At 51.9% G+C, this 18859-nt stretch overlaps 1 protein-coding gene across 3 annotated transcripts in view; it reads right to left on the reverse strand.

Annotated features, from left to right (window-relative positions):
• NUP210 (nucleoporin 210) overlaps nucleotides 1-18859 on the reverse strand; it is a 103844-nt gene that overhangs the window by 70438 nt on the left and 14547 nt on the right. For all 3 annotated transcript variants that reach the window (XR_010155497.1, XM_016940516.4, XM_003309631.7), the window contains exons 2-5: nucleotides 12873-13009; nucleotides 10495-10626; nucleotides 4354-4450; nucleotides 1447-1597 (exon numbers count right to left, since the gene is read on the reverse strand). Coding sequence is in view for 2 of the 3 variants with exons in the window: in XM_016940516.4 (XP_016796005.3) it covers nucleotides 1447-1597; nucleotides 4354-4450; nucleotides 10495-10626; nucleotides 12873-13009 (517 nt within the window). In the remaining variant the exon portion in view is untranslated. The remainder of the gene's footprint in view (nucleotides 1-1446; nucleotides 1598-4353; nucleotides 4451-10494; nucleotides 10627-12872; nucleotides 13010-18859) is intronic.

Consider the following 18859-nt stretch of genomic DNA (forward strand, 5'->3'; position numbering starts at 1 on the left):
TTCCCCTGCCCGCCTTTCATCCCCGACCTGTGACCTCCTGCCTCCTCAGGAAAACCTGTGGGCAACTTCGCAATGGGAGAAAGATCACTAGGTGCCCTGTCTAGTGCACCCTTAGGTACTGGATTCTCCAGAGGCCTGCACCTTTCATTGTCTTTGGCCTGTTTGATGGCAGTGTACATTGCAGAAAAGCGACAACAAAGCAAATGATTCTTGTCCACAGAAACGCAAAAACATTTCCTCAGGTGAAGGCGCAGCTGACTGCCCTCCTGTGGGTGTGGGCATTCTACATTTTTCTGAGTTCAGTTCAGCATGCCTGGTGTCCTGTGGCAACTCTTTGGATTCTCCTTTAAGCCTGCTGTCACAACTGACAGCTTTCCTCACTTAACCACTAGTTAATATCTTCAGTGTCTCCAAAACAGACAAGTGTATTGGGCACCACCATGGGCAGGGCTCTGTGGCGGCTGCTTTCCAGCACACAGGCAGGGAGGGCCACTGAATGTCTATGGGCAGGACAGCAAGTCTGCCTTTCCAGCTTAGCAGTGTGGCTGTACCCCATCCCAGCCTGGGCCCTACACAGGAGCAAACTGTCTCTAAGTACTACCTGCAGAGTCCTACGGGATTAGCCCCTATAACAGGGCATGTCCCCATGTTTCCATAACTTTCCAGGACTCCCAGATGCAGCAAACCCACTACAGAGAGTGAATCAGAAGAGGATTTCTCCGTCTGCCACTTTACAAAATTAAATGGCAGGCCAAGTACCACAGTGTTCCTGCCTGTGCTCCAGACACTAGGCAAACAAAAATATCTCAGGGTTGCAGCTCAAAACGAGGCACTGGTTGGGTGGACATTAGTCCACAGGGACAGAGAAGGAACCAGGACGTTGGATAGACCCACTCCTCACTCTCCTTTCCTCTGGCATACCCCCACTACCCTGAGAATGGGATGCTGGTGAGGCCAGGAAGACATGGGATCGGCTGGGGCAGGGGGTTGAGGTGATCTACACATAGGATCCCTGGGCCACCAGTCTCAGGGCTCCAATAGGGGCCCAAGGAGAGACAGCATAGAAGACACCCAGGAGCCCCAGGTTTTGTCAAAGCCCCAAGTGCTTGGGAGCGTCCCTATACCAGCACGGTGGGGGCCCCAGTTGGAAACAGGCGAGTTACTGGAAACCTCCTGCTCTTGGACCTCCCTAGAAACTAAGAATGAGCAAATGCTATGCACCCCTAGAGATGCTTTCTGGGGCCTCAACCACCTTTCTTTGTAAGCTGAGGCTCAAACAAACCAAACCAAACACATAAAAATATGAACCCACATCCTGAAATCATGGGACAGCATCTCACTTCCACTATTCAACGTGCCTATAGGTGTGATGGTACCTATAGGCAGGTACCGTCAGCCTGATTCCACCCCAGGAAGCCCACTGACACCCCAGCGCCCCAGGCCCACCTTGTAGACAGCCTCCTGGATGCGAGCCTTGAGCTTGGAGCTCCCGGTCTTCATCCCAGACACCAGGATGGTGTCCCCTTGCTTGGCAGCCTTCTCCATCTCTGAGATGTAAGAAGGAGGGATGTACGTAGACTCCAAGAAAGTGAGGATTCTGGAAAAGGAGCACGTTGTCAAAGTTTGTTGATCAAACCCCAACACAAGATTTGTCAGAATCTACCACAGCATTCCCTATCAGTACCTCCCACTGGGGCTGATGCTGAAATAAGGGGTGTCCCCCTAGTCAGGGCTGGGGCTGCCTAGAGACACGGCCCTGCAGCTTCCTACATCGGAACTGCCAAAGTCCTTGTGAAAAACGCAGATACTTGGCTCCTGTCCCAGGCTTTGTCTCCAAGATGCCTGGGAATCTGCATTTTATCCACATGCACACGTGACGTAAATACTAACATGCGAGACCAGCTGCTGAGTCCACATGGGAACAGTGAGGCCCGGGAGATGAGGCAGCAGGCCCAAGAGCACAGCCCAGTCACAGCAGGGCCAGCAGCACCCTCACCTCCCCGAGGCTGCCTGCTCCTGTCCAACCTCCCCAGCCTAGCGCCCAGCTCTGGGGAACGATTCTCCATGACTGGTCCCCTAGCCCTGGGCACCAGACGGCACCATGTCTCACTCTCCCTGGATCCCAGCTTGGGGAGATGTCGGGGACGTGGTGTAGCCTGGAGTGTGGGCTGCTGGGCAGGCGGACTTCAGGGATCCTTCCCACGCAGCCTCCCACTTCAGCCTGCATTTACAAACGAGCCCACTGTTCCCCTGCACAAGAGCAATCTGCCAATGCTGGGCCGCACTGTGATTTATTTCCTCGCCTGGTTACTCTAGGTGTCACACGCCAAATTACAAATCCAGGACAATCCAGCTCCAACCCGCCTTGGCATCTGGGATTTCTGTTAGCATTTGGCTCAGGTGCAGAGCTAGCTGCCTGGAAGCTCAAGGGGTGGGGAATGGGGTATTGTCAGAAGGGGACAGGGATTCAGCATCCCCTCAACATCCAGCGTGTGCCAGGCCCAGAGAGGGGCCCTGAGTGGATCAACCCACTGAGCTGTACAGTGGCCCTCAGAGGCAGGCACGGGATCCCCTCCAGCTCTGTTTCCCAGGGCAGGAGGCTGAGGCTCAGGTGGGTAACGTTCCCTGGCTAAGGACACAGGCAGGAAGCGACAAAGCCAGGACTGGAATCCAGGTCTCTGACTCTCTGGCCCATGGTCATTGTTTTACAAAACACCAGAACCCACAGAGCTGGTCCAGCAGGCTGTCTCCACAAGGGCAACTCGGCTCACAAAGGCGTCAGGACATGAGGACGTCGGCCTGGAGTTGCTGTGAGCTGAGCCCTGGAGAAGGTTGTGACAGAGGAACCACCACATCCCCAACATCCCCTACAGCCCAGAGCAGGACTTTAATGGCGTAATGAAAGACCAGACAGTAAACTCCCTGACAAAGGACTTATAATTATATAGGAGTGAGAAAGCGCAGAGGCAAGTGGAAGAGCGGAGCGTCACTTCTGTGATGTTTCTGCCAAAGACACAACGTTCGGACCCTGGCCGTGAGGGAACAGCAGACAAACCCAAAACAAGGGCCACTCTACAGATAACTAGACTGTCCTCTTCACAAGCGTTGTGGTGTCCAAAGTCAAAGCCCGGGAGACAGTCCCAGGCTGACAGAGACTAAGAGAAACAGGACACATGCGGCAGGTGACTTGGGGCTGGGATCCTTTTTACTGAAAAGGATAAAGCTGGGACAAATGACCAAACTCGAGTAAGGTCTGAAGACGGCCGGCAACAGTGTTCGTTTCCTAGTGCCATGACTGCATGGTGGCCGTGCAGGACAATGCCCCGATGGTCGTAAAGCACATGAAAATCATCAGGGTGACGGGACATGAGGCTGGCAGCCGGCTCTCAGGTGAATGAGGGAGACCACTTTTTGGACTAAACTGGCAGATTTTCTACAGGCCTAAAATTGCTGCAAAAGGAGACTCAAAAGATTCAAAAACAACTTTAAAAAAGGGACCATGCTTTTTAAAAACCACATGGCAAATCATGAGGAAGGCGGCACAGTCGGGAATACAAGCTCAGACCTGGGACCTGCACCAGCACCGGCAGAGGACCCGCGTGGCTCTGCTCCTGCCCTGTCCCACATGTGGCAGCGCAGTGAGCCATTGACAGGAGGCTTGTGCATCTTAGGAACTGAACTGCTCATTTTCTAACTACAAGTAAATAGCTCTGGGGCCCGTGGCTCCCATATGAGACAGTGCAGATCCACGGATCTGAGTTCAGACTCCAGCTCTGTCCTCCCGGAGCTCAGACAAGCGGCTCGGCCTCTCCAAGTCTCAGCCTCCACAACTACTCGATGGAGAGCACAGTGGTGTGCAAGCTCGTGTGGCTGCCAGGAGGATGACACAGGTCAAGATGCTTAAGGTGTCCGCCTCACAACTGGTCTTACTATACCGCCGTATGGGCGACTCAGCCTGTTCCACCTGAGACCCACCGGCACAGCTGGCCTGTGCCCCAGCCGAAACCTGGCTGCCCTTTAACTGGCCCCCCAGAAGTGTAGCCTGGGGCCACCCACACTTTCCCTGTGCCCTGAGACAGCCATGCATGTCTCATTTCTCCAGCTGGACATCCCAAGCCTCTAACAGCTTCTCACAGGACACTCTCTGGGGGCTGCAGAAGCAGCCAGGCTCCCGCACAATGGTGTGAGTGGATCCCATTCCTTAATCAGACACTCGGAATGTTGCGGGCATCCTAGGAGTCTCCCAGACTCCTCAATGACCCAGATGAAAGCCCCCCGCTGGTGAGGAGCTCACAGATGTCCCCCTTTCCCCTTCCCTTCAAAGGGGCCAGGCCTAGCAGAGGCACCCCTTACCGCAGCGCATTGTGGGAGTCTGAGAACCTGTCCGCCTCGGAGTCCTTCACAATCGTCCACTCGAAGACCAGTCCAGCCAGAGTGCTGAAGGTGTTCCCTATAAGAGCAGATGGGAGAGGCAGACAGATATGGAGTTAATTTCCCAGGGTGGAGGGAGGCGTGATGGGAGCTTCTGCCCCATGCAGGAACCACACTCCACATCACCACCCACCAGGCAGGTGTCATAACCTGTATGTCAGGAGAGGAAACTGAGGCTGAAAGGAATGAAGACACTTACTCATGGTCATGTGACCACCAGGGGGCGAGGCCAGAATTTGAACCTAGGGCTGTCCGATGAAAGCTTGTGCTCTTCCTGCTGTGACTCCCTGCCCTTGACTGCAAGACCAGCTCAGTGCAGTGCATAACACTGCTGCCCCGCACGTCTGTGAGCGGTTTACAATTTAGGAGGCTGCTTGGAAACCTGGGCCATTCATTCCTGCTCACCACTTCCTGGGAGTAAACTCCTCTCCCTCCCTGTGCAGGGGAGGGGACCCAGGGTGGAGGGGCATTACCCAAACTGTCTAGTGTCACATGACTCTTGTCTCTTCACCTTGACTGTGAGACTCCTGAGGTCGTGGGGTAGGTAGGGGGCAAGGAGAGCCAGGCCCAGCCAGCCTTGGCTCTTATGTCCTGGCTTGCTGCCTGGGAGCCTTCTGATCTGTCCTTTCCAATCAAGAAACAGATGCCACATGCAAGTCTAGTTCTCACCTCCTCTTGAAAGGATGAAGATTCACCCACCTGGGCCTCATTCCCTCTGAGGGCCAGAAGCTGCTCGCCCTCTCTAGAAGGGGCCATGCCACACTCCTCACCAGCCCCTGATGCTCCACGCCTGTTCCACATCCCTCATCCACACTCCCTTTCTGACCAGCTCCCAGTACAAGGGATCTGGGGGCCAAGAAAAGCTGTTTTCTACAGTGCAAAGGGCAAGGTATTTAGAGTCGGACGGGCCTGGGGTCCTGCTTCTCTTCACCCCGATCCCTGGCCCTGCAAGGTCTCAAAGACTGCATGAAATAGTGCTTAGCAGAAGCTCCAGAAAACTCTGCTCCTTCGCCTTACTTCTCAGGGCATCTTTTATGAAGAGAGGCATCTTCTTACAGTTCCCTGGGTGTCTTTCCGTCAATGTGAGCAACTGATCAGAGGAAGACAACCCCCATCTATGATGTACATACATGCGGGAAGATATTTTCTTAGAGGTCCAGAGCAGGATTTTGAGCAAATGAAAACTCTATGGTTTCCTGAAAATTAATCTGTCTTCCTAACATCCAGGGCATTAGGTGAGGATGGTGGATATGAAAATCCACACCAGCGAAGCACATCGGCTGCAAGACAGGAGTCCTCTAGTCCAACCCCTGGATGCTGCGTCCCCATCAGATGGGGGCTTGAGACCCTTCCCGCATACCCCAGGGACGAGGAGCTCATCGCCCAGCACAGCCCATTCCTCTGTTCAACAGCTCTGACTGTGAGAACCTTCTTCTGCACACTGAGCTGAAACAGGGTGCATATGGAGTACTGCTGGCCCCAGTTCCACTGTCCGGGGGCAGAGCCAGCAGGTTGGCTTAGCAGTGTGCTCAGTGAGGGGAGCCTGGGCTCCAATTCCACCTTCTCGGGGAAGAGCCCAGCAGGCCGGCTTTGCAGTATGCTCGGTGAGGGGAGCCTGGGCCCAAATTCCTGCCTTCCAGAGTCAGAGCCCAGCAGGCCAGCTTTACAGTGTGCTCAGTGAGGGGAGCATGGAGTCCCTATAATAGTGTGACCCAGTAACCAGAAACACAAGACTGCAGACCACTAGGCAGGCCACTCCCTTAACACAAATACATGCCAACACCACAAGAGTCCTGAATAGCTACCCTGGGGCTTCCACCCAGCTCAGCTCCAAGCACGGCTTTTCTCTTCTGTAAAATGGGGATGAAAATACCAACACATGGGGTTGGTGGGAAGATCAAATTGAGAAAGCACCCCCGTGACATGTCCGGTGTTCACAACGGTCCGCTTATGGACAAGGGGATGGAGGTGGGGGAGGCCCTGCTAAGGGGCTCTTAGCAAGGAAAACGGTGGGAGAGAATCATGCCTGCAGACACTTCAGGGGCTGCACGTGGAGCTCTGTTTTTCATCATCTTTGCTCCCCACAGTCTCTCCTGGAAGTCCACCATGTTCAAATGTGGAAGAAGAGTTGAATGTGTGGTAATTTCAAGGGCAGAAAGTGTCCTTAGGCTTCTGTAAGTTACCTGCTCGGGCAGGTGCACACACAGGACCGAGTGCAGGATTTGCAGGGCTCCGTGCAGATGAGAACACAGGGACCCTCGTTCATGCATGGGCCTGCCAGCTGCTGGCCACTGGCTTTCTCTCCCGCCAGCTGCTGGCAACATGGCCAGACCCAGCTGCGTGGGCCCTGGGGATGTCAAGGCAGGTGTCTGCCTTTCCAGGGCCTGCTGCAGGTGGGCATCCCTAAGGGTGGCAAGGGGGAAGAGAAAGCTGTCAATAAATCTGTGCCCAAAGTTTTGCTTTTTCCACTCTAAAAGAAGCTATCAGTACCTACTATGTGCAACGTAGCCCTTGACGTTGAAGCCTCACAGCCAAGTTTAGATATTAACCAGGAAAGCCAGGGGTCCAGTCTCCAGAGGATCTACCTCCCCTGTCCTGCAGGAGAGCTGAAGGAAAATGTTAGGCAATTCAACCTAGCAAACATTTACCCAATGCCGGCTGGCCCCAAAGTCCAGTGTCAGGCACAGAAAAGTCCAGAAGAATGAACTGATTTCAGTTATGTCTTCCTAGTGCTGACCTTGACAAGCCACAGTAGAAAATGCCTTGTATCCCAGGTCAGGGGGCACTGCAGAGCTGAGGGACATCGAAGGGAAGAACAAGTCCCACCTTGGGCAGCCAAGGAGGGCTCCCTGAAGGAGGGGACACCAGAGAGGCAATGCCAGAGGAAGCATAGCTTCTGAAAGCAGAGTTCAGGAGGGGAAGGTGCTCCAGGCAGAAGAGATGGGATAAGGAAAGGTGAGGAGGGGGCATCTTTGGATACCCTGAGCTAGTCCAGTTCTGCTGATGCAAGAGGCACGGGTGGGCCAGGAAATAGCTGTGAAAACCTCTGCTCAAAGTTTTGCTTTTTCCACTCAAAAAGAAGCTATTAGTACCTACTATGTGCAACAGACAGAGCCCTGTCTGGAGGCGGGCACTCTGCAGGTGGCTTCTGGCCAAAAGGGCAGATGCCAGCCATGTGGGGAGGGCCCCCAATGCCCAGGAAAATGCAGCAGTAGGAGACAGGCAGTGCATCCAGCAGGAAACAGCTCAGGCGACAGAGTCAGACATCCTGGATCCCAGGCCCTGCTCAGCCACCCATGAGCTGTGTGACCATGGGCAAGTTACTGAAGCTCTCTGAGCCTCAGCTTCCTCATCTATATAGTGGGCATGAGACCATTTATAAGCACAATAAGACATTGTACTTACTAAGGGGACAACATACTGCCTGGCATCCATGGGCAGCCAGGGTGCCACTGTTCGTTGAGCAATTCTCTTTCTTGACATTCATCAATACAGATAAGGCACATCATTTCTGGGACTGCCCTCAAAGGTTCTAAGGGTCAAGTTCATCTTCACAGAGGAGACTCTGATCAGAAAAGAGGTCACAGGCTCAGAAAAAAAGGCAAAAGAAATGATAAAGGTACTCATCAAAGTATTTCGGGGCGAGGAGGACCAAGTAGAAAGCATGATGCCCTCACAGTGGGCGAGGAGGGAAGTTATCCATTTCCTTGCTGCAAAGGTGGGGCCTTGACATGGGCTACTGGTGAATGACCCAGTCTGTGGAGACCAGGTGACGTCCTACTCTGGAACTGGCTGCAGGGGCCATCAACCCTCCAGGAGAGGGGGGAGTGTGAGAGGAAACCATCCAGGGCTGCTGGGCACCATCCTGGCATAACAGTGGCCTGGGAAGGCTGAGGCAGGCACCTCCCCAATCCCGACATCCCCACCACCTGCCTGGGGAGAATGGATACACATTCAAGAAAAAGTGACTTAAAGGGGGTTTAACTAGAACCACAAGGATGAGCAATAGCAAGTGCTGGCCAGGACGTGGAGATCATGGCACCTTCACACACTGCACCCAGGAATCTGAAACAGGCTGGAGTGCAATGGTGCCATCTCGGCTCACTGCAGCCTCCGCCTCCTGGGCTCAAGCGATTCTCTTGCCTCAGCCTCCTGAGTAACTGGGACTACAGGTGTGCGCCACCACGCCTGGCTTATTTTTATATTTTTAGTAGAGACAGGGTTTCACCATGTTGGCCAAGCTGGTCTCGAATTCCTGACCTCGAGTGATCTGCCCGCCTCGGCCTCCCAAAGTGCTGGAATTGCAGGCATGAGCCACTGCGCCCAGCCTGTATTTCCTTCTTTTTGTGGCTAAATAATATTCCATTGCAGGGGTCGACCGTGTTTTGTTTTTCCACTCATCCGTTGATGGACTCTTGGGTTGTCTTCACACTTGGCGGTTATGAATAATTCTGTTATGAGCATTCACATGTGAACATGTGTTTTCCGGTCTCTTGGGCAGGAGTGGAATTGCCGGGGCACAGGATAACTCTGTGTTTAACTGTTTGGGAGCTGCCAGGTACTTCTTTCCCTATAGCAACACTGGTGCCTGGACAATGCCCAGTTTGTACAAAGTGCTCAGAGAAACACCCCCTGGCTTACTGAGTACCCACGCAAGACCGAACACTGTACATATTTCTCACTAAGTCCTTATGGTCCCCAGGACAAGCATCACTATCTCAATCTCACAGGTCAGAAGGCAGTGTCAGAGGTTAAGGGCCTCATCTGATGAATGGGTAAGCGGGGAAGAAAGGGTCTGCTAGTGCTCTAAACAGTGGTTTGGCCCCCCAGGGACATTTGGCCATGTCTGGGACATTTTTGATTGTCATGGCTTGGGAGACACTACTAACATCTAGTACGTAGAGGCCTGGGACGCTGCTGAACATTCTATAATGCACTGACAGCCCGCATCACAAAGAATTATTCAACCCCAAATGTCAATCAATACTATCTAGGCTAAGAAATCCTGATCCAGAAATTTTTTTTCAAAAACAGGAGCTAGAGTTGTCAGAAAAGGTTTCAAAGACAAGGTGAGCCTTGGTTTGGACTTGGTTTTGGGGCAGATCATCTGAAAGGCATCTTTTGCCTGATTTTTATTTTCTCTGACAAGAATTTTAACCTACAAAGTTTCCCTTACTGGCCAGGTGCGGTGGCTCATGTGTGTAATCCCAGCACTTTGGGAGGCTAAGCCGGGTGGATCACCTGAGGTCAGGAGTCCAAGACCAGCCTGGCCAACTTGGTGAAAACCCGTTTCCACTAAAAATACAAAAAAAAAAAAAAAAATTAGCTGGCCTTGGTGGCAGGCACCTCTAATCCTAGCTACTTGGGAGGCTGAGGTAGGAGAATCGCTTGAACTCAGGAGGCAGAGGTTGCAGTAAGCCAAGATCGCACCACTGCACTCCAGCCCGAGCAACAAGAGCAAGACTCTGTCTCAAAAAAAAAAAAAAAAAGTTTCCCTTACTTCCTTTAAGAGATCACCTAGAAGAATTCCAGCCTGGAAACAAGCCCATATTTGACTCTGGCAAGGTGAAGATGTGAGGGCAGTGCCCTGGGCCGGCAGCATAAATGTGACCTGACCCACAAACATGCTCTGAGGTCTGGAACAGGAAGCCACCACTGGCCCTAAGAGCCAGAGCAGGGAGCCTCTCCCTGCCTCCCATCGCTGCCAAGAATGCTAGCTTCCCCAAGATGTGCTGCACCAAGGACCAGCACTATGCAGGCAGGGTCTGGCTCCAGGGTCACAGAGCCACAGCTCTGAGCACACAGGCCCCACTGCAGGGGTTCCTGAGGGCCAGGAGTGACCATGATTCGACACCACCGAGGGCCTGAGGCCCACCTCAGAGGTGGTTTCTGCCTCCTCAGCATCTCCCCCAGCACCAACTTCACCTGCCTGACCAGAGCTGCCCTCTAGGGACCTGCAGGGTTGGATGCCAGAGGAGTGGGGAACGCAGAGAGGCCAGAGTCATGGTGGGGGGATGATCTAGCATGGGCTGCAGAGGACAAACAGGCAAGGGACGTCCTCACCTTCGGAGTCCAGGGCCTGGATCTTCAGCTCCAGGGGGGAGTCCTCCAGGTAGAGCTCGCGGGTGGTGGAGACGATCTGGATGTCATGGATGAGGTCCACAATGGCATCACAGCGCAGGACCTGGCCTGTGGCTGGAGGAACCCCAGGGAGGGGTCAGCACAAAAGACAGTCCCCGCCCCTGGCTCCACTTCCAAGCCTTGCAGGCTTACACTCTGGCAAAGACCACGGCAACCACCAGCTTCACCCTCAGAAGCCAAGCAGCTGCCTCGCACATGGCCCCACTGACAGTTAACAGGGACTACCAGAAAGGAAGGGCTGTGGGGGCCTTGTCACCACCCATTCTGGCTTTTCCAGCAGGGCACCAGCATTTAAAGCTGTGGGCAAAAAAAAACTCCAGGAAAACTTAGTTTTGTTCAGGGTGTAAGCATTTTGTGAAGTGACAAGGGTTATAGTATGATGAGTTCCCATCCCAAAGACGAGAGCCCTGTCCCTTCACTGAGATTAGGGATTACGCTGGTGGTTTTTGGTTTTCACATATGCTGGTGTTTTTATAAAAGACTATCAACTATAGTACAGAAGGGGCTGGTGGGCACACCCAGAGATTTTTTTACTTGCTCCATAAATAAGGTATGTAAATGGCATTACCTGGGGAACCCTCAAGTGTAAGGATAGCAGCAAGAGATAGAAAATTGTTCTGACCATTCTCCAGGTACCATATAAAAATACTTGTGCACTTTAGTGTGGTTTTCTTGCACAGCAATACAGTCCCATGTATCAAAAGCCTTAAAAGTATTCAAGGTTGGCCAGGTGTGGTGGCTCACGTCTGTAATCCCAGCACTTTGGGAAGCCAAGGCAGGTGGATCACTTGAGGTCAGGAGTTCAAGACCAGCCTGGCCAACATGATGAAACCCCATCTTTATTAAAAATACAAGAAAAATTAGTCAGGCATGGTGGCACATGCCTGTAATCCCAGCTACTTGGGAGGCTGAGGCAGAAGAATTGCTTGAACCCGGGAGGCAGAGGTTGCAGTGAGCCAAGATCACACCACTGCACTCCAGCATGGGTAACAGAGCGAGACTCCATCTCAAAAAGTAAAAATAAAAATATTCAAGGCTGTGGCCCAGAAAAACTGGGAATTTATCTTAAGAAATAATGTAAAAGGACTCTAATTTGTTCTCTATATAAAAACATTTATTTTTATATGTAACACTGAAACAAACATCTGAAAACACTCTAAATGCCCAATACAAGGGAATGCTTATAGGACAACCTCCTGTTAAGAATATTATTTGGGCCGGGTGTGGTAGCTCACACATGTAATCCCGCCACTATGGGAGGCCAAGGCAGAAGGGTTGCCTGAGCCCAGGAGTTTGAAACCAGCCTGGACAACATTGGGAGACCCCCAACTTGCCACAAAAAATTTTACAAATTAGCTGGGCATGGTGGCATGCACCTGTTGTGGTCCCAGCTATTAAATACTTGAGAGGCTGAGGCAGGAGGATTGCTTGAGTCCAGGAGGTTGAGGCTGCAGTCAGCAGTGTTGGAGTCAATGCATTTCAGCCTGGGTGACAGAGTAAGACACTGTCTCAAAACAGCAACATAAAAAAGAGAATATTATTCAGCATTAAAAATCATTGTATGGGCCAGGTGCGGTGGCTCCCGCCTGTAATCCCAACACTTTGGGAGGCTGAGGTGGGTGGATCATGAGGTCAGGAGTTTGAGACCAGGCTGGCCAACTTGGTGAAACCCGTCTCTATTGAAAATACAAAAATTAGCCGGGTGTGGTGGCGCATGCCTGTAGTCCCAACTACTCGGGAGGCTGAGGCAGGAGAATCACTTGAACCCAGGAGGCGGAGGTTGCAGTGAGCCAAGATCGCGCCACTGCACTCCAGCCTGGGCGACAGAGCAAGACTCTGTCTCAAAAAAAAAAAAAAAAAAAAATCATTGTATGGTAAAATGGAACATGTCCTATAATCTAAGTAGGGAAAAGCGTGATAGAAAATTATATTGCTGTTGTCAAACTATTTTACAACTAATATAATAAATTAGATATGGGGAAGGAAAAGGAGTGATCTCACAGATTAGGACAACTGTCATAGTAATGAGTTGCTACCCATTAAGAGTTATTTAGGTAACAAATAATAATTTAGAAATTTAGCAAGCCAGCCTCCACAAAAGGGAACATGGTACGAAGTGCTGGCACAAGGCCTGGGATGGGTGTTGCCTGCTGGGTGCCTGTCTCCTGCCTGGGTGTCCTGCCACTCAACAAGAGAAAGCCCTGCCATGGGCTCAGGTAGCCTCTAGGACCCTGGGTCTCAGTGGGCGTTTCCCTGTCTCTGGCTCCCACCGGGGATCACACACAGCACTCAGCCCTTACTGATGTCCTCTGCGAAGATGATGCTGGTGAGGCGGGCAGGCTGGGTCAGGCGGGCCTGCACCACTGCCTTCTGGGAGCACTGCTGCTCGTCCAGGCCCAGCGGCTCGATGCTGGCCACCTCCGGCCGGGTGGACAACCTGCAGTGAAAGAAGACAGCATTTACTCTCTGGAGCTGCACTGCAAGGCACAGTGGGGTCCAGACACCAGGCTGTGGCTCCCGTCTAGGGCGCAGTCCTGGACCCAAAGACAGAAGTGAGGTGGGCCGCCTAACACCAGCTTCAAACCCAGAGGAGACGTGGAGCCCTGCCAAGGCCTCTCCAGTTAAGACCTCCACAAGCTGAGGGCTCCGGGGCTGTGCACACAGTCCCCATGGAGCAAATCAAACAGGAGACCTCACACCTGGAAATGATCTCAAGGCTCAACAGATGGCCACCGTCCAAGACTCCTGCAGATGTGGGAGTCGTTCAGTACCAGCAGGAAAGCTGCTCAAGGGATCCCACAAGGGACACGTTGCACAGGGAGGGGGCACAGGCATCTCGACCGACCTCTAGCCCAGGCCTGGCACACAGCAGGCTCCGGGCATCAGCTTCCAACCCCAACGGGTTCCACTAACCCTGGGGATCACTACCTGTAATGATAACCACAACCATGAGCTCCCAGTGCCTGCGGAGCGGATATTATAGCCACAGTGGGGAGACAGACAGATAAACACATCCACAAATGAGCCCAGACGTCTGTGAGCCAATTTCCCCCGGAAGGATAACAGGAGGAAGGATAACAGGAATGTGTGGGGAAAGCTATCTGCTGTCAGCGCCTCAGTTTCTCATCCATGGCCCAGGATAACTGCCCCAGGCCCAGGTGAGAAGGGGACGAGAGGCAGAGGACAGCAGACTCCACACTGAGCGTGCCCAGCTAGCATGTGCTGTCTACAGAGAGGCTCTCAGGCCTAGTGTACAGGGCCTCCAAAAGAATGCCACCAGGATCTGGGGTGAAGCAGGGCCATGGGAAGCGGCTGGCCATGCTGCCCTCAGAGAGTTTATAGTGTGACCAAGGCCCCAGGAGGGGCCACTAAGCCGTGCCTGGTGCTTGTCTCTTGGGGCCGCACCCGGCACAGCACCCAACACAGAGCAGACACTCCGGGGTCTCTGCATCCTCCCTAACTTTGCCTAAACTCACTGGAACATCCACAGCCACGAGTATTCTGAAGGAGACTTGTCAGAAACTGCCTGGTGTCAAAAAGCAATGGTGCATGGCCAGGCGCAGTGGCTCATGCCTGTAATCCCAGAACTTTGGGAGGTCGAGGTGGGCAGATCACCAGAGGTCAGGAGTTCGAGACCAGCCTGACCAAGTTGGTGAAACCCTGTATCTACTAAAAATACAAAAAATTAACCAGGCTTGGTGGCGGGTACCTGTAATCCCAGCTACTCGGGAGGCTGAGGCAGGAGAATCGCTTGAACCCAGGAGGCGGAGGCTGCAGTGAGCCAAGATCAAGCCATTGCATTCCAGCCTGGGCAACAGAGTGAGACTCTGGGTCAAAAAAAAAAAAAAAGGCAATGGTGCGGAACACACCTAGGCAGATGTCCCGCCTTCTGGCTGGATGCCAAGTGTCTTCCCTGGGCCAAGCCAGCACAAGGCCTCTTCCAACACACCTGAGCATGCCGACCACTCCGACACCACCTGGCCACAGTGGGCTGCAGCAGGAGGCCTCCAGATGGACCTTGGAAGTTTACGGAAAATGAGCTGCACCCATCAGTGAAGGAAAGCAATCTACACCCCGGAGGAAGTGTGTCTGTGGCCCCTTGTGGATTTCTTCCAGGAAAATAGCATGGCACAGAGTCGAGGAACACAGCAAAGCAGGCACAAGCCCACACAGGAGACAAGAAGCAGGTGCCTATGAACCCGGCCCATACTCACTGGAAACACTCCGTCCAACCATCCAAATGCTGACAGCACTAGTGCCCTACGGTGTTTTTCGAGGGGCTTTAAACTTCCCATACACAAGCACACAAAAGAGAGTGTGGAAACAAGGACAAATTAGAAAATTCACACAGGGCAGTAGAGGCTAAGGAAACTCAACAAATCCTGGGTCCTAGATTCGATCTGGGGGCAGAAAAAGGAGCCTGTACTTACTACTGAATTTTGCCATAAACCTAAAACTGCTTTAAAAAAAAAAAGTCTACTCTGCCAGGTGCGGTGGCTCATGCCTCTAATCCTAACACTTTGGGAGGCTGAGGTGGAAGGATCATTTGAGCCCAAAAGTTCGAGACCAGGCTGGGCAACAAAGTGAGACGCCATCTCTACAAAAAAAAATTTTTTTAATTAGCCAGTTATGGTGGTGTGCACCTGTGGTCCCAGCTACATGGGAGGCTGTGGGAGGGAGGATCCCTTGAGCCCAGGAGTTCAAGGCTGCAGTGAGTTGTGATTGTGTCAATGCACTCTGCCTAAGTGAGAGAATGAGGTCCCGTCTCAAGCAAACAAACAAGTAGAATAAATGAATAAATATAAAGAATAAAGAAAATAAAGTCTATGGGGGGAAAAGAGAATTCATCATTTCCCACTCCTGCCTTTAAAAACACTGTGGTATGTATCATTCGATGGCCCCTGGGAACTGGGATCTGGGGTCCTGGTCTGGCCTGTAAATCCCACACCCTCTCCTAGCCTCTGTCTCCTCAACAAAATAGAGATAACCACTCTTTTCTTGCTTCATAACAGCAGTGTATTAATCTCAGACACAGGCCCAATAAATGCAAACAGAGCTCTTCCTATCCAAGTAAAAGAAGCCTGAAATTCTCCTTGCAAAACTCCCCAAGCTCTTCCCTGGGCTGCCACACTGAGATGCCTGGACAGCCTGCAGAACCCGACTGCAGTGACCACACCTTTCATGTCCATGTAGCAGGGCTACATTAAGGACTCATACAAGCCTGAGATAGCCCTGCACAACAGACGTGTAACACAGGCCACGTTTTCATTTTCCGTCAAAAAAAAAAGTAACAGGTGAGATTAATTTTTAATAAACCTTGTTTTTTAAAGCAGTTTGAGGTGCACAGCAACACTGAATAGAAAGTATAGATTTCCCATACATGCCCTGCCCCATACATACACAACACTTCCCTCAACATCCCCACCAGAGTGGTGCATTGGTTACAATGGAGGAGACTGTGGTGACCTCACAATCACTCAGAACACTCGCAGCTGACATGAGGGTGCACAGTCGGCATCCCATGTCCTGTAAGTTTGGACAGATGGATAACAGCCCACGCCTGCCATGGCAGTATCCTTCGGAACAGCACCACTGCCCTAAAAGTCCCCTGCACTCTGCCTATTCCTCCGTTTTTAAATCCCTACTAAAAAGTCATATTTTTAAGAAAATACGTGATTTACCCCAACATATCCTAAATATCATGCTTCTGACATGTAGTACTGGCTGCATTTTCAGAGCTCACAGTCACACGTCTTAGTCTTTTGGGGCTGCCATGACAAAACATCACAAACAGGGTTTTTCCAACAACAGAAATGTATTGCTCACAGTTCTGGAGGCTGGCAGTCCAAGATCAGCTGGCATACTAGGTGTCTAGTGAGGGCCCACTTTCTGGGTCATGCCTGCTGTCTTCCCACTGTTGTCACATGGCAGAAGGGGCGAGGGAGCTCTCTGGGGCCTTTTGTATAAGGGCACTAATCCCAACCATGAGGGCCCCACCCTCATGACCCCATCACCTCCCAAAGGTGCTACCTCAAATGCCATCGCCTTGGGGATCCTCAAATGCCTTGGGGATGAGCTGTCAACACATGAGTCTGGGGGGACACAGACATTCGTTCACGTGGTGAGTGGTTCCAATGCTGGCCTGGCTCTGAGGCCTGGCCTCCTGGTGGAGGGCCGTGCAGGCGCAGGGCTCTCATGTCCTGGGGTCTCTGTGGACACCTCTGACCCCTGCCCAGGCTCTACTTGGGAGGCAGCGGGTGCTAAATGCTCTTGTGACCTTCTTAAGAAAGTCCCTCCTCTCAGCACTCAGGGCTGACGACAGAGCCTGGGGGAGAGAGAAAGCAGCCTGGCCTGGCCTGGGAAGGCTTGCCTCAGCCATCTAAGGTGGCTCCCACCCTTCAGGCCCCAGGGCCTGGGGCTTGATCCCTGCATCCCCTCTTCAGCTGGCTGAGCTCTGTGCAACAGGAGTAAGATTCCATCCACCCAGGGCTTCCTCACAAGCAGACCAGGCCACGTCTGGCCTCTGCAGATCCCCGCTCCCCTGGGGCCTGCTCTCTCTGGGTCAGGACCCGCATGGGAATCAGGGGCAGCCCATCCCAACACCTCCTGGAGGCTGCAGGCAGCTCACGCTGGTTTTCCTGTGACCAGTGTGAGTGTTCCTTTCAGTTATCTGACTTCCTTCCCGGGCATTCTGAGCCCACCCATAGCTTTGGGCATGTCTTTAAGGGACACAAAATAACTGCAACAGCCACCAATTCCGTCCTCATCTGTAAGGCAGGGCCCCCACCCACCCTGCCTTCCTCACAGGGGTGTGTAATGCTGGATGAAAAAGCACAACAGAAAGTGTCTGCCAGAGAATTACAGAGGGAAAGGTTTGCACCAAACTCAAAATAGAAAAGGTGGAAGTGGAAATGGTGGGGGCAGTAAGGAGGAATTCACTTTTATTCAGAAGGCTTTATTTCTTTAAAAAAAGAATGGAAACCAATATAGGTTGTTACACAATGGCTAATTCTGATGGTAGGAATATGGGTATTCATTACATTATCATTTCTTTTCTGTGTTATTCTGACTTCTAAATGAAAATATCTTCCCCCTAATGTTAGTTGTAACTTAGAGAACTACTGCTATGTCCTCATCTTACAGATCGGTAAACTGAGGCTTAGGAAAACAGGACTGGTTTAAGGCCACAGAGGCCAGGCTAGGACACAGGGGTTCTAAGCCCAAAAGCAGGATGCTTTCTGCTATCAGGGCCACGCAGAAGCGCCCTCCCTCCGAAGGGCTGTCTCTGCCCCTCACAGCTTTCCAGGATGGGCCTTAGAAAAACCCTATAGGTGTCCCTGGAGATTCAGGCTGGCTCTTTCCCAGGCTGGGAATGAAAGAGCTGGCCAGTCATGTGCAAGTCGGGAATGTTTCTGTTTCCAGGATCTGGGGAGAGAAGAATTACATCTACATGGAGGGAGGGTGGGTAATTCTTCACAGACATGGTAGTTGATCAAACCAACCCAGGCAAAGAGAGACAGGGAGTGCAGGAGGAGATAAGAGAGGTGAGGGCAGGCAGGAACAGTTCGTTTCTGGAGAGCACTGAGATATCCAAGGACTGTTTTTTATTAAAATAAAAGTGTGCTGGTGGAGTGTGAGGATTAACTTTACATGTTAACTTGACTGAGCCACAGTGACCAGATATTTGGTCAAACACTAATCTGGCCATTTCTCTGAGGGTGTTTTTGGATGAGATTAGCATTTGAATCTGTGGCCTGGGTAAAGTAGATGCCACCTAATGTGGGTGGGCCTCATCCAATCAAGTAACGGCCTGAACAGAACAAAAGCCTTAGCAAGGAGAATTCCCGCTCTGGGCCTCGCAGTCATTGAGTGGGGATGTCAGCATCCCTGTCTTCAGACTCGAGCTGAAACATAGGCTCTTCTGGGTCTTGAGCCTGCTGGCCTTCAGACTAAAACTAAACCATCAGCTCTCCTGAGATTCCAGCTGAATGCAGCTCTTAGGACTTGTCAGCCTCTATAATCATGTAAGCTAATCCCTTATACTAAACCTCTGATATACATATGAGGGGGTGTGTGTATAAGATATATATATATAGGCTATATATATAGCCTATTGAATATATGCATATGAGCTATATATATATGACATATATGTCCTATTGGTTCTGTTTCTTCAGAAAACCCTGACTAATCAGGGAGGGTATAAGAAATGAGAAGGGCAACTGAGGAAAGGAAAGGGCACCATGTATCAGGCCCAGAGCTAAACACTTCTATTTATCACTGAATC

The sequence above is a fragment of the Pan troglodytes genome, chromosome 2 (genome assembly GCF_028858775.2).
Source record: "Pan troglodytes isolate AG18354 chromosome 2, NHGRI_mPanTro3-v2.0_pri, whole genome shotgun sequence".
NCBI lineage: Eukaryota > Metazoa > Chordata > Mammalia > Primates > Hominidae > Pan > Pan troglodytes.